At 45.7% G+C, this 14,004-nt stretch overlaps 1 protein-coding gene across 1 annotated transcript in view; it reads right to left on the bottom strand.

Moving 5' to 3' along the window:
* Positions 1–4,045: 4,045 nt before the first annotated feature.
* The window catches only part of arsb (arylsulfatase B), a 39,647-nt gene continuing 29,688 nt past the window's right edge, over positions 4,046–14,004 (bottom strand). Inside the window, exons 7-8 of the mRNA XM_064972379.1 lie at positions 4,640–4,798; positions 4,046–4,418 (exon numbers count right to left, since the gene is read on the bottom strand). Of these exons, the coding sequence (XP_064828451.1) occupies positions 4,153–4,418; positions 4,640–4,798 (425 nt within the window). The 3' untranslated portion in view covers positions 4,046–4,152. The remainder of the gene's footprint in view (positions 4,419–4,639; positions 4,799–14,004) is intronic.

The following is a 14,004-nucleotide window of genomic DNA, read 5'->3' as shown; positions in this document are numbered from 1 at the left end:
AATCCCGCGCCGGTCTTGGAAAATCCCAAGCATGCAGAACGCGACAATGCTCGTCTTGCTACATTCTTCATCTTTGCTATTTTTTTTGTGGTACTTTTAACTCCCTTTTCTCCCTAATTTCACGATCTCCAATTGGTAGTTACAGTCTTGTCCCATCGCTGCAACTTCCGTACGGATAAGGACATTCCGGCTGGCTGTGACACAGCCCGGGATCAAACCCGGGTCTGTAGTGACACCTCTAGCACTGAGATGCAGTGCCTTACTTGCTGACTTGACTGGGTGTGCGCAAGTTGATTTTGTCTATCCACACCAGATGTGCTCAAGACACGCAGGTTGAAACATCCAAACAAACTCCGAACTATATTCATTTGGGGACAGGTCGAAAAGCATGAAACATTCATGGCAATTCAGCTTGCTAGCTTGCTGCTAGCTAGCTTGCTGCTAGCTAGCTTGCTGCTAGCTAGCTTGCTGTTGCTAGCTAACTTTTCCTGGGATAAACATTGGGTTGTAATTAATCCACAGATAAAAGGGTAAACCGAGTTCATTTTCAGTAATCTTTCTTCTGTCAGACTTCTTGTTTGGACTTTATATGACAGTGGGCAACCAACTTTAAGGTGCATTACCACCACCAACTGGACTGGAGTGTGGACCTCAGTTAATCTTTCAATCCCCCACGTGGTTAAATGCCCCTAAAAACCAATGAGGAGATGGGATAGGTGGGACTTGCAAATGGAACCTATTTTAGCGCCTAGCTAAGTAGACATGCGCGAGTGAGAAGTTTGTATGCAATGATTGAATAACATGTGCAGTTGAAGTCGGAAGTTTACATACACCTTAGCCAAATACATTTAAACTCAGTTTTTCACAATTCTTGACATTTAATCCTAGTAAAAATTCCCTGTCTTAGGTCAGTTAGGATCACCACTTTATTTTAAGAATGTGAAATGTCAGAATAATATTAGAGAGAAGGATTTATTTCAGCTTTTATTTATTTCATCACATTCCCAGTGGGTCAGAGGTTTACATGCACTCCGTGGGCATTTCACTCCATTAGTATTTGGTGGCACTGCCTTTAAATTGTTTAACTTGGGTCAAACGTTTCAGGTAGCCTTCCACAAGCTTCCCACAATAAGTTGGGTGAATTTTGGCCCATTCCTCCTGACAGTCAGGTTTGTAGACCTCCTTGCTCTCACACGCTTTTTCAGTTCTGCCCATACATTTTCTATAGGATTGAGGTCAGAGCTTTGTGATGGCCACTCCAGTAACTTGACTTTGTTGTCCTTAGCCATTTGCCACAACTTTAGAAGTATGATTGGGGTCATTGTCCATTTGGAAGATCCATTTGCGACCAAGCTTTAACTTTGTTAAATAGATGATGATTAGATGTTGCTTCAATATATCCAAATATTTTTCCATCCTCGTGATGCCATCTATTTTGTGAAGTGCACCAGTCCCTCCTGCAGCAAAGCACCCCCACAACATGATGCTGCCACCATGTGCGGAGGTCTTGGCTGATTTCTTTTGATTTCCCATGATGTCAAGCAAAGAGGCACTGAGTTTGAAGGTAGGCTTTGAAATACATCCACAGATAAACCTCCAATTGACTCAAATGATGTCAATTAGCCGTTCAGAAGCTTCTAAAGCCATGACATCATTTTCTGGAATTTTCCAAGCTGTTTAAGGCACAGTCAACTTAGTGTGTGTAAACTTCTGACCCATTGGAATTGTGAAACAGTGAATTATAAGTGAAATAATCTGTCTGTAAACAATTGCTGGGAAAATTACTTGTCATGCACAAAGTAGATGTTCTAACCGACTTGCCAAAACTATAGTTTGTTAACAAGACATTTGTTTTAAATGACTCCAACCTAAGTGTATGTAAACTTCGGAGTTCAACTGTGTGTACATGTATTTTTGTAATGCGAGCGGTGTGGTTAGCAAGTTAGACCACAGGAGGCCTTCACCTTTATTCTGCCAGTTGTTCGCAGTGATGAGTGTTGGCTGTGAAAAGCAGACACACACTCTGGTGGTATACCCCATTCTCACTCTCTCTCACACACACAATGGCAGGTAGAGTTACAGTTTAAAAAAGCTCTTAATGAATGAAGGGAGAAAGGGATTAAAGAGGTGATGGGTAAACAGCCCAGTCAGAGTGAGAGAGAAAAGGGGGTTGTGGTTAGTGCTGTAGTTAGTGATATCACAGCCCTGCTGCTGCTGTGTCAAATTGGAGTAATGGGAACATTGAGGAGATAAGTGGGAGGGACTACACTCTAAACTAAATCAATGTTTAGCCACCAAAGTGCTGTGCGTCTAACCTTCTGACATACAGAATATTTGAGGACGTCTTTCTTCCGTTTACTCTTTGACAAAGGATATATATGATGCGGTAGAAATCCTGGCCATGCAACTTTTGTTATTTCTAAACGTCGCTAGCGGTACAATGTGTCCTGCGGTCAATCAGCTCACATTACAGGTGTCAACGGTCACGTTGGTGACCAGGCCGTCGGCCCTCCGCAGGCGGCCTTTCCTGTGACTACCCAGCATGCTGTTGGCCGGAGGGAGGTCAAAGGGCGGGGTGAGGGGGGGGGTCATAAAGTGTCTGTAGAGGAAATGCGTTTCTTAGAGATGGAAATGGTCACTGGGGGGAATGTGTGTACATCGGTTTGTCATTCTGCACTAACAAGTGTACTACACATTAACATGATATTACGCTGAGAGGGTCTCACATGTTAATATATCATTGGCTGGTTGAACCATATTCTCTTTAGACACCTAGTAGCACAGAGTTAGAACTTCAAGTGAATCCAAACACACACACACACACACACACACACACACACACACACACACACACACAAAGGCTGCTCTCTGATAGTGAGACAGACAGTGTGTGTGTGATTGGGGCGTGGATGTTATGTCTCTGGCCATACCAGCAGGATCTGGGACATTCCTCATGTTTCTAACCTCTGACCCCTAAAATAATCCTAACCCATTTTGCACCTATTTATAAAACTCCTAAGACAACCACAGCAGGAGTTAACTGACCCCAATCATATGCTTGTTATTACACGAAGCTAAGTTATACAACTAGCGAAAGGATCTTACTGTTACCACATACCAGTATTTATATCCAAACCCACTTACATGAAACACATTCACACGATAAATCATACATTCAGGGAAAAGTGGGAACCAAACCCACAACCCAGCTGTTGCTGATACCATGATCTCACCATCTAAGTATGGGGGCTGAACAAGCCCGCGGGTTTCTTCCTGTTGACGGCCCTGTTTGACACCAACACAGGAGGGGACTGGAGCTTTGGTGGTAATACCTGAAGCATTTAGGAGGGTTCTGACGAATCAGCGACATGTGGTAGCTATGCCCCTGTTGACGTAACGACTCGGACTCAACTTACCTAATGAACGACAGGGACAGTAAACACGTCACATTCATTCAGGCTCTAATGAAGTGTTACAAAATATTATTTTAACCTTTCTTTTTTACTGCACACATAACGGAATAGTTATTGTACATGAAAAGGTTTCTTTGATGTAAGAAGTGCAGTCAGATGTAACGTTTGAAACATTCACTTTGACGGGTACTGTGTATTCCCTGCTTGGGCCATCCATGAAATACATCAAAACTAGCTTCTATTCGGCAGGCAGCCTAGTAGTTAAGAGCGTTGGGCCAGTAACTGAAAGGGTGCTGGTTCGAATCCCTGAAGCCGACTAGGGAGAAATCTGTCGATGTGCCCTTGAGGCACTTAACCCTAATTCCTACCGTAAATCACTCTGGATAAAGAGCGTCTGGTAAAACAACTAAAAGGGAAATGTATTTAAGGAACATCATGACCTGATTTGAGTTTTGTTGCACCATAAAACATCAAATGGCACCTTTTAAAGTGACTCGATAAAATCACCAGACAGCCTCTCTCACACAGACATACACACAACAGCACACGCATATACAGATGCAGCATACACACCCTACCAACCCAACCACCCACCCACCCACCCACCCTACCCACCCACCCACCCACCCACCCTCCCGGAGGAAAAGTGATCATTGAGATCTTGAATACTCTTCATGTCTCTTCATAGCTGGAATCTGGCACTTTACACTTCTCCTTCATCGTCATCCATCCATTGTGTCTATTCCCAGGGCCCCCAGGCTCCAGTGCCAGGGTCACACCTGGGGTCGTCATCAGGGAAGGTGATTGGCTGAGACCTCTGCAAGTAGTGGCCTAGTCTCCTGAGGAGGTTGTCCACCACGTTGGGGTGCTGGTCAGACACCTCATCCCTTTCTTCTGGGTCCGCCTCCACATCAAACAGCATCACAGACTTCAGAGGACTAACAGAAGCAGAACTGGTTCCAGAACTGTTCTCCAAGCCTGGACGGGTGAACCATCGGTCACAGCCTGGAGGAGGGACGGTGGAGAAATATGAAATATAGAAGGGACGTGCGTGTGTCTGTGCGCATACAATCGGTGAATCATGCTAATAGTGCTACATGCTACAGAGAAACTAATAAAAAGCCAGTCAGGAGTCACACTTTACTTCCTCCACCGACCAAACGCACCCGGCAGTTATGATGTGTCAGCTATGAGGTGTCATAAACTGACAGAGACAAGCTAGTTACCTGGGTAGCCAGTCAGCAGCTTCCACTGCATGCTGCGGATGGCAGCGTGGATAGACACGTTGAAGCCTGAGTTGGACCAGGACCAAGGGTTGGAGGTGGAGCCTCCTCGCCTCACTGGAGCATTAGAGACAGGCAACCCCTGGGAAGCACTGCCTGGACCTGGGAAGAGGGAGGACGGAGCGGGAGGAAGGAGAGCGGGAGAAAGGGGAAAGGAGAGAGAGAGAAAGAGAGAGAGAGAGAGGGGAAAGGAGGGAGAGAGGGCAGGGGAGAGAGAGAGATGTTGGAGAGGAGGGAGAGAGAATCAACAGAAGTGAAATAGGGGATGGACGATTTCAGAAGCCAATCTATATTTCCCCAAACACTCTAGTATAATAATAAGAGAGAGAAAGTGGAAATTGCTGAAAAACGTAGCAGTGGTCGACCGCTGGACACAAAGCGCTCACTGTAAGAGAGACTAAAGAAGAAGTAAAGTAGAAAGGCCGAGACACTGAGCCCTGCAGCATACCTGAGAATGGGCTAGACGTGGGCTCGGCAGGCCGTATAGAAAGATGTGTGAAAATAACCAGAGCAATGAGAAAGAGCTCTTTCTTCCCCGCAGGCCAAACAATGAAGCAGCAGGAATGGAGAAGGCTTTTGTACTTGGAATGTAGGCTAAAATGTGGAATTCAAGGTGTGAGAACTCTCTGGACTCGCACAATTTCTGGGGTCGGATTGGGAAGAATTCGCCCTTCCCTTTGATGCCAAGGTCAGCTACTGGGAAGAGCAGAATGGGCAGTCGGAGTACCAGCTTTGCTCACTTCAAACAGAAACGGCAACTTGTTTTGATTCAAATGAGTGAAGACTGATGATTAGAAGGATTGAGACAAGAGAGTCCTTATATTACACAGATAACGGATTCACTGCTCCTCAGGTTAAGATCGAACGGCCCTCGGTTTGCCTCATCAGATTCACCACATCAGCAGTACTTCCCCACTCCTGAGGTACAGTGGGGCAAAAATAGTATTTAGTCAGCCACCAAATTGTGCAAGTTCTCCCACTTAAAAAGATGAGAGAGGCCTGTCATTTTCATCATAGGTACACTTCAATTACGACAGACAAAATGAGAAAAGAAAATCCAGAAAATCACATTGTAGGATTTTTAATGAATTTATTTGCAAATTATGGTGGAAAATAAGTATTTGGTCACCTACAAACAAGTAAGATTTCTGGCTCTCACAGACCTGTAACTTCTTCTTTAAGAGGCTCCTCTGTCCTCCACTCGTTACCTGTATTAATGGCACCTGTTTGAACTTGTTATCAGTATAAAAGACACCTGTCCACAACCTCAAACAGTCACACTCCAAACTCCACTATGGCCAGGACCAAAGAGCTGTCAAAGCACACCAGAAACAAAATTGTAGACCTGCACCAGGCTGGGAAGACTGAATCTGCAATAGGTAAGCAGCTTGGTTTGAAGAAATCAACTGGGAGCAATTATTAGGAAATGGAAGACATACAGTGCCTTGCGAAAGTATTCGGCCCCCTTGAACTTTGCGACCTTTTGCCACATTTCAGGCTTCAAACATAAAGATATAACACTGTATTTTTTTGTGAAGAATCAACAACAAGTGGGACACAATCATGAAGTGGAACGACATTTATTGGATATTTCAAACTTTTTTAACAAATCAAAAACTGAAAAATTGGGCGTGCTAAATTATTCAGCCCCTTTACTTTCAATGCAGCAAACTCTCTCCAGAAATTCAGTGAGGATCTCTGAATGATCCAATGTTGACCTAAATGACTAATGATGATAAATACAATCCACCTGTGTGCAATCAAGTCTCCGTATAAATGCACCTGCACTGTGATAGTCTCAGAGGTCCGTTAAAAGCGCAGAGAGCATCATGAAGAACAAGGAACACACCAGGCAGGTCCGAGATACTGTTGTGAAGCCGGATTTGGATACAAAAAGATTTCCCAAGCTTTAAACATCCCAAGGAGCACTGTGCAAGCGATAATATTGAAATGGAAGGAGTATCAGACCACTGCAAATCTACCAAGACCTGGCCGTCCCTCTAAACCTTCAGCTCATACAAGGAGAAGACTGATCAGAGATGCAGCCAAGAGGCCCATGATCACTCTGGATGAACTGCAGAGATCTACAGCTGAGGTGGGAGACTCTGTCCATAGGACAACAATCAGTCGTATATTGCACAAATCTGGCCTTTATGGAAGAGTGGCAAGAAGAAAGCCATTTCTTAAAGATATCCATAAAAAGTGCCGTTTAAAGTTAGCCACAAGCCACCTGGGAGACACACCAAACATGTGGAAGAATGAAAGCTGAAGCAGATGAAACAGATGAAACCAAAATTGAACTTTTTGGCAACAATGCAAAACATTATGTTTGGCATAAAAGCAACACAGCTCATCACCCTGAACACTATACCCACTGTCAAACATGGTGGTGGCAGCATCATGGTTTGGGCCTGCTTTTCTACAGCAGGGACAGGGAAGATGGTTAAAATTGATGGGAAGATGGATGGAGCCAAATACAGGACCATTCTGAAAGAAAACCTGATGGAGTCCGCAAAAGACCTGAGACTGGGACGGAGATTTGTCTTCCAACAAGACAATGATCCAAAACATAAAGCAAAATCTACAATGGAATGGTTCAAAAATAAACATATCCAGGTGTTAGAATGGCCAAGTCAAAGTCCAGACCTGAATCCAATCGAGAATCTGTGGAAAGAACTGAAAACTGCTGTTCACAAATGCTCTCCATCCAACCTCACTGAGCTCGAGCTGTTTTGCAAGGAGGAATGGGAAAAAAATTCAGCCTCTCGATGTGCAAAACTGATAGAGACATACCCCAAGCGACTTACAGCTGTAATCGCTGCAAAAGGTGGCGCTACAAAGTATTAACTTAAGGGGGCTGAATAATTTTGCACGCCCAATTTTTCAGTTTTTGATTTGTTAAAAATGTTTGAAATATCCAATAAATGTCGTTCCACTTCATGATTGTGTCCCACTTGTTGATTCTTCATAAAAAAATACAGTTTTATATCTTTATGTTTGAAGCCTGAAATGTGGCAAAAGGTCGCAAAGTTCAAGGGGGCCGAATACTTTCGCAAGGCACTGTACAAGACCACTGATAATCTTCCTCGATCTGGGGCTCCACGCAAGATCTCACCCCGTGGGGTCAAAATGATCACAAGAGTGGTGAGCAAAAATCCCAGAACCACACGGGGGGACCTAGTGAATGACCTGCAGAGAGCTGGGACCAAAGTAACAAAAACACAATATCAGTAACATAATACGCCGCCAGGGACTCAAATCCTGCAGTGCCAGACGTGTTCCCCTGCTTAAGCCAGTACATGTCCAGGCCCGTCTGAAGTTTGCTCGAGAGCATTTGGATGATCCAGAAGAAGATTGGGAGAATGTCATATGGTCAGATGAAACCAAAATATAACTTTTTGGTAAAAACTCAACTCATCGTGTTTGGAGGACAAAGAATGCTGAGTTGCATCCAAAGAACACCATACCTACTGTGAAGCATGGGGTTGGAAACATCATGCTTTGGGACTGTTTTTCTGCAAAGGGACCAGGACGACTGATTTGTGTAAAGGAAAGAATGAATGGGGCCATGAATCGTGAGATTTTGAGTGAAAACCTCCTTCCATCAGCAAGGGCATTGATGATGAAACGTGGCTGGGTCTTTCAGCATGACAATGATCCCAAACACACCGCCCGGGCAACGAAGGAGTGGCTTCGTAAGAAGCATTTCAAGGTCCTGGAGTGGCCTAGCCAGTCTCCAGATCTCAACCACATAGAAAATCTTTGGAGGGAGTTGAAAGTCCGTGTTGCCCAGCAACAGCCCCAAAACATCACTGCTCTAGAGGAGATCTGCATGGAGGAATGGGCCAAAATACCAGCAACAGTGTGTGAAAACCTTGTGAAGACTTACAGAAAACATTTGACCTCTGTCATTGCCAACAAAGGGTATATAACAAAGTATTGAGATAAACTTTTGATATTGACCAAATACTTATTTTCCACCATAATTTGAAAATAAATTCATTAAAAATCCTACAATGTGATTTTCTGGATTTTCTTTTCTAATTTTGTCTGTCATAGTTGAAGTGTACCTATGATGAAAATTACAGGCCTCTCTCATCATTTTAAGTGGGAGAACTTGCACAATTGGTGGATGACTAAACCCCCCCCCCCCCCACACACTGTACATCCACATTAGGCTGGTAGCGAGCTCTGTTGTAGTCTGGGTACCAGTTATTTTTTTGGCTGACACTACTTAGAAAAGAATGCCTGTCGGTTTAATGCTGTTAAAAACAACCCTCCCAACACCCATTTTGTATGTGTAGCTACCCACAAGCCCTTGTTCTCCTCTCTCTGAGATGCAACAAGCACAAACTCATTTCTTAGTTCATGGCTCCCTCGCTGCTGTAACATGACAGACATTTAAAACACGTCCCATCTCAGACCACATGACGAGCATTGCGACATTCAAATCTATTGATCCGCTTATGAATGATGTGTGGGCTTTCCTCACAAGCTAATTGTTATCACATGCATTCAGTTAGACAACTGGTGAATACCCCCGCCCAGATTCTTAAGTGTGCTGCATTGCAGATTTGATTGGATCCAGCCAAGCAGAGGTTGAGTAAATGTGAAAGGGTTTGGGGTGATTTTGAGGTAGAGTTTTACGGTTTGGTGCCAGAATGCCAGTGCTTCACAGGCAGACAGAGGCCCCGGGAAAGTCCCAAATCATCCCAGCTATATCCATTATCTCCAACCCAAAGGATAGGATGGGATTTAAGCAATATGGTGGAAACTGAACCTGTAGCCTATCACCATGTTAGAAGTGAAGGTGAACGTTGGCGAGAAGGTCAAGGGTCACAGGGGTAATGGGCTTGTATAGTAGAGGACATGAATATGAAGGATTAGCCTGAATCCTATATAGGGAGAACACTTAGAATACTAAGGAGACCAGAGCAGCCTGTTCTAGAGTTTGATGTTCCCTCCTTTACCCTCATCACACTGTGTTCTCCCCCCCCCCCCACATACTCGTTTACTCTTATTTCCCCTCTCTCCACAGGAACGACAGAGTGCAGCAGACGGCCAGGGCCTCTACATCTGGATCCAACTGCACAGCGGGACCAGTCCCAAATTGGACGGGGGAAGAAAGGAGGAGAGGGGGTGGAGAAGAGGGAGGAGGGGGGGAAGAAAGGAGGCGGAAGAGGTAGGGAGAGAAGGAGAGCAGGCGGAGAGGAAAGAGAAGGAGGGAAGAGAAGGAGAGAAGGGAGGGGGAGGGTGTTAGGGAGAGATATGGAGAGAGATAAGAGGGGAGAGAGAAGATGGGAAAGAGGAGCACGGGGGGGTAAAGAGGAAGCGGGGGTAAAGAGGAGAGCAGGGGGGAGAGAGGAGAGCAGGGGGGAGAGAGGAGAGTGGGGGGTAAAGAGGAGAGCGGGGGGGAGAGAGGAGAGGGGGGGAGAGGGAGAGCAGGGGGAGAGAGGAGAGCGGGGGGGGAGAGAGGAGAGCGGGGGGGAGAGAGGAGAGAGCGGGGGGGAGAGAGGAGAGTGGGGGTAAAGAGGAGAGCGGGGGGAGAGAGGAGAGCGGGGGGAAAGAGGGAGAGCGGGGGGGGAGAGAGGAGAGCGGGGGGAGGAGAGGAGCGCGTCGGGGGAGAGAGGGCGCGTCGGGGAGAGAGGAGAGCAGGGGGAAGGGGGAGGGGGGAAGCGGGGGGAGAGAGGAGAGCGGGGGGATGAGGAGGGGGAGAGCGGGGGGGCGTAAGGAAGGTGGTAGACAGGGGGAGAGGAGGAGTAGAGGGAATAGAGGGGAAGTCAGAGGGATTTGGGGTTTGGACGGAGTCCAGGATCTCGCTCTCTTTCTCTGCCTAGACGGTGAGAGAACCCCCTCCCTCTTTCTGCCCCACTTAAAGACGGAATCCCTCAGTCAGATAGGAAGAGGGAGGGGAGTGAGGGATTTAAAGAAAGACTGGGAAGAAGGGATTCGACAGAGGAAAAGTGGGAGAAAGAGGAAGATGTAATCTGTCTTGTCAGACAGAGAAAGAGAGGGGAAATGTGAATTAGAGGAAGAGAGGGGGAGAGAGAAAGAGGGGGTGGGAGATTGACAGAGGAATGAGAGAGTGAAAACGGGAGACAGAATCCCTCGTCAAATAGAGCAAGAAAGAGAAGGATGTGGAATGAAAGACAAGAAAGAAATCCCTAGAATGTGATGAATAAAAGGAGAGTGGGGTCAACACAGGGAGAAGTGTGCTGGTCACCGTGGTTACAGTTAACAAGGGTTCCAACTTCCCACTAACTCATGAATGAATACATTAAGACATGAATGTATTTGGCAGAGAAGTTATTATAGTATGTGATGTTCAAACCTTCAAAAAGTGTAGCTTCGGGGCACAACATCGGGCGTGTGTGTATTGGTTGGACTCCCCGAGTTGTGCATCGTTCTGGTGAGCAACTGTAGATATCAGGCAAGGTGATGCAAGTGCACCAGGGTGGCTACTAGCTCGTTTAGATCTGCTACCTGCCGTTGACATGACTCTTCTGAACAAGTCGTAGGAGCAGTCTGAATTGTTACGGTGTGAAGGCTTTCCTCTCCGTATCATAAACTCCATCATTTACTTCAGGATCAGTCAGCGAGGAAGCCAAAATCACCAGAAAGTCAATTGGCTTATGTCAGTATAGCTGTTCTTGTGTCAGTATGGCTGCTACCTCCCAGGCACCTCAGTGTTGTAATTTCTAGACTCAAGGCAGGTATAAACCAATCATGTGCCAATTGCTTGAGGCCTTGCCTGGCTGGGACACCTTGGGCCAAGGAAAGCAGCGCTAGCCTTGAACCGGTGGCTATTCAACAGATCTCTGTTCTGAAAACAATAAAAGCCTCTTAATAACTATCAGGGGTTTGAAAGTTGGTTTGAAAGTTGGCTGGTTTCCTGTAGAACCTCCAAGAACCAATGAGCTGAGCCGCTAAATCTCCACGGAAACACCAGAAAGGGGGTCAACTCCAATGATGTCATACATACACATACAGTACAGTCAAATAAGGAAGTTTCTGGTTAACTCACACTCTCCTGCGAAAGCGATGACCTAAGTTGACCAAGTAGATCAAAGCGATGATGTACTGTAACATACAGCAGATTGTTGCGTATCAGTTTGGTGATTGAAACATTTATGCTTGAATGGCTGGCAGACAAAAATAGTCTGGGGGTATTTAAGGGAGTGAAGCCAAGGTAGCCTCCCTTGTTGTCTAACTAGGTGTAGAAGAAGAGAACACGATCTCTACTCCACTGCACAGCCCTTTGTTCAACACAGTCAGACACCTTGACCTCTGACCTGGGCTCCCCACACCCCTCTGAGACGGAAGTGGTTAGCGCCACCTAATGTTAAGTGGTTAAAATGAGAATGAGAGTGCTCCATTGTGGTTCAAGGCGGGGGGGGGGGGGGATCCTGCAGTCACAAGACCCATTTCCTGGAATCCCCCCAACAAATCACACACACACACACACACACACACACACACACACACACACACACACACACACACACACACCAAGTATCTCAAGTTTCTACATTGTTTTGGAGATTTCATTGTTACCCTGTGTGTGTGTCTGTGTACACTGATTGATCAAATCAAATCAAATTTTATTTGTCACATGTGCCGAATGCAACTGGTGTAGAGTTTACCGTTAAATGCTTACTTATAAACACTTTCCCAACAATGCAGATTTAAAAAGGGAAAAGAAAAAGAGGAAATAGTAACACAATAAAATACCTATAACAAGACTTTATTCGGAGTACCGGGACCGAGTCAATGTGCAGGAGTATGAGGTAATTGAAGTAATATGTACATGTAGGTCGGGGTAGAAATGACTAGTCTATCAGGATAGATAATAAACAGAGTAGCAGCAGCGTATGTGAAGAGTGTATGTGTGAGTCATCAATATGCATGTGCTTTGTATGTGTGAGCGTGTGTGTATGTGTGTGTGTGTGTTTTGTATGTGCGAGCGTGTGTGTGTGTGTGTTTTTTGTATGTGTGAGCGTGTGTGTGTGTGTTTTGTATGTGTGAGTGTGTGTGTTTTGTATGTGTGAGCGTGTGTGTGTGTGTGTTTTGTATGTGTGAGCGTGTGTGTGCGTGTGTTGTATGTGTGAGCGTGTGTGTGCGTGTGTTGTATGTGTGAGCGTGTGTGTGCGTGTGTGTTTTGTATGTGTGAGCGTGTGTGTGTGTGCGTGTGTGTTTTGTATGTGTGAGCGTGTGTGTGTGCGTGTGTGTTTTGTATGTGTGAGCGTGAGTGTGTGCGTGTGTGTTTTGTATGTGTGAGCGTGAGTGTGTGTGTGTTTTGTATGTGTGAGCGTGAGTGTGTGTGTGTTTTGTATGTGTGAGTTTTGTATGTGTGAGCGTGTGTGTGTGTGTGTGTGTTTTGTATGTGTGAGCGTGTGTGTGTTTTGTATGTGTGAGCGTGAGTGTGTTTGTGTGTGTTTTGTATGTGTGAGCGTGTGTGTGTGTGCGTGTGTGTTTTGTATGTGTGAGCGGGAGTGTGTTTGTGTGTGTTTTGTATGTGTGAGCGTGTGTGTGTGTGCGTGTGTGTTTTGTATGTGTGAGCGTGTGTGTGCGTGTGTGTTTTGTATGTGTGAGCGTGTGTGTGTGCGTGTGTGTTTTGTATGTGCGAGCGTGTGTGTGTGTGTGTTTTGTATGTGTGAGCGTGTGTGTGTTTTGTATGTGTGAGCGTGAGTGTGTGTGTGTTTTGTATGTGTGAGCGTGTGTGTGTTTTGTATGTGTGAGCGTGAGTGTGTGTGTGTTTTGTATGTGTGAGCGTGTGTGTGTGCGTGTGTGTTTTGTATGTGTGAGCGTGTGTGTGTTTTGTATGTGTGAGCGTGAGTGTGTGTGTGTGTTTTGTATGTGCGAGCGTGTGAGCGTGTGTGTGTTTTGTATGTGTGAGCGTGAGTGTGTGTGTGTTTTGTATGTGTGAGCGTGAGTGTGTGTGTGTGTGTTTTGTATGTGTGAGCGTGAGTGTGTGTGTGTGTTTTGTATGTGTGAGCGTGAGTGTGTGTGTGTGTGTTTTGTATGTGTGAGCGTGAGTGTGTGTGTGTGTGTTTTGTATGTGTGAGCGTGAGTGTGTGTGTGTGTTTTGTATGTGTGAGCGTGAGTGTGTGTGTGTGTGTTTTGTATGTGTGAGCGTGTGTGTGTGTGTGTTTTGTATGTGTGAGCGTGTGTGTGTGTGTGTTTTGTATGTGTGAGCGTGAGTGTGTGTGTGTGTTTTGTATGTGTGAGCGTGAGTGTGTGTGTGTGTTTTGTATGTGTGAGCGTGTGTGTGTGTGTGTTTTGTATGTGTGAGCGTGAGTGTGTGTGTG

The sequence above is a fragment of the Oncorhynchus masou genome, chromosome 8 (genome assembly GCF_036934945.1).
Source record: "Oncorhynchus masou masou isolate Uvic2021 chromosome 8, UVic_Omas_1.1, whole genome shotgun sequence".
In the NCBI taxonomy this organism is placed as follows: domain Eukaryota; kingdom Metazoa; phylum Chordata; class Actinopteri; order Salmoniformes; family Salmonidae; genus Oncorhynchus; species Oncorhynchus masou.
Note: the sequence above shows the minus strand (reverse complement) of the source record. Positions and strands in the feature narration are given on the sequence as shown.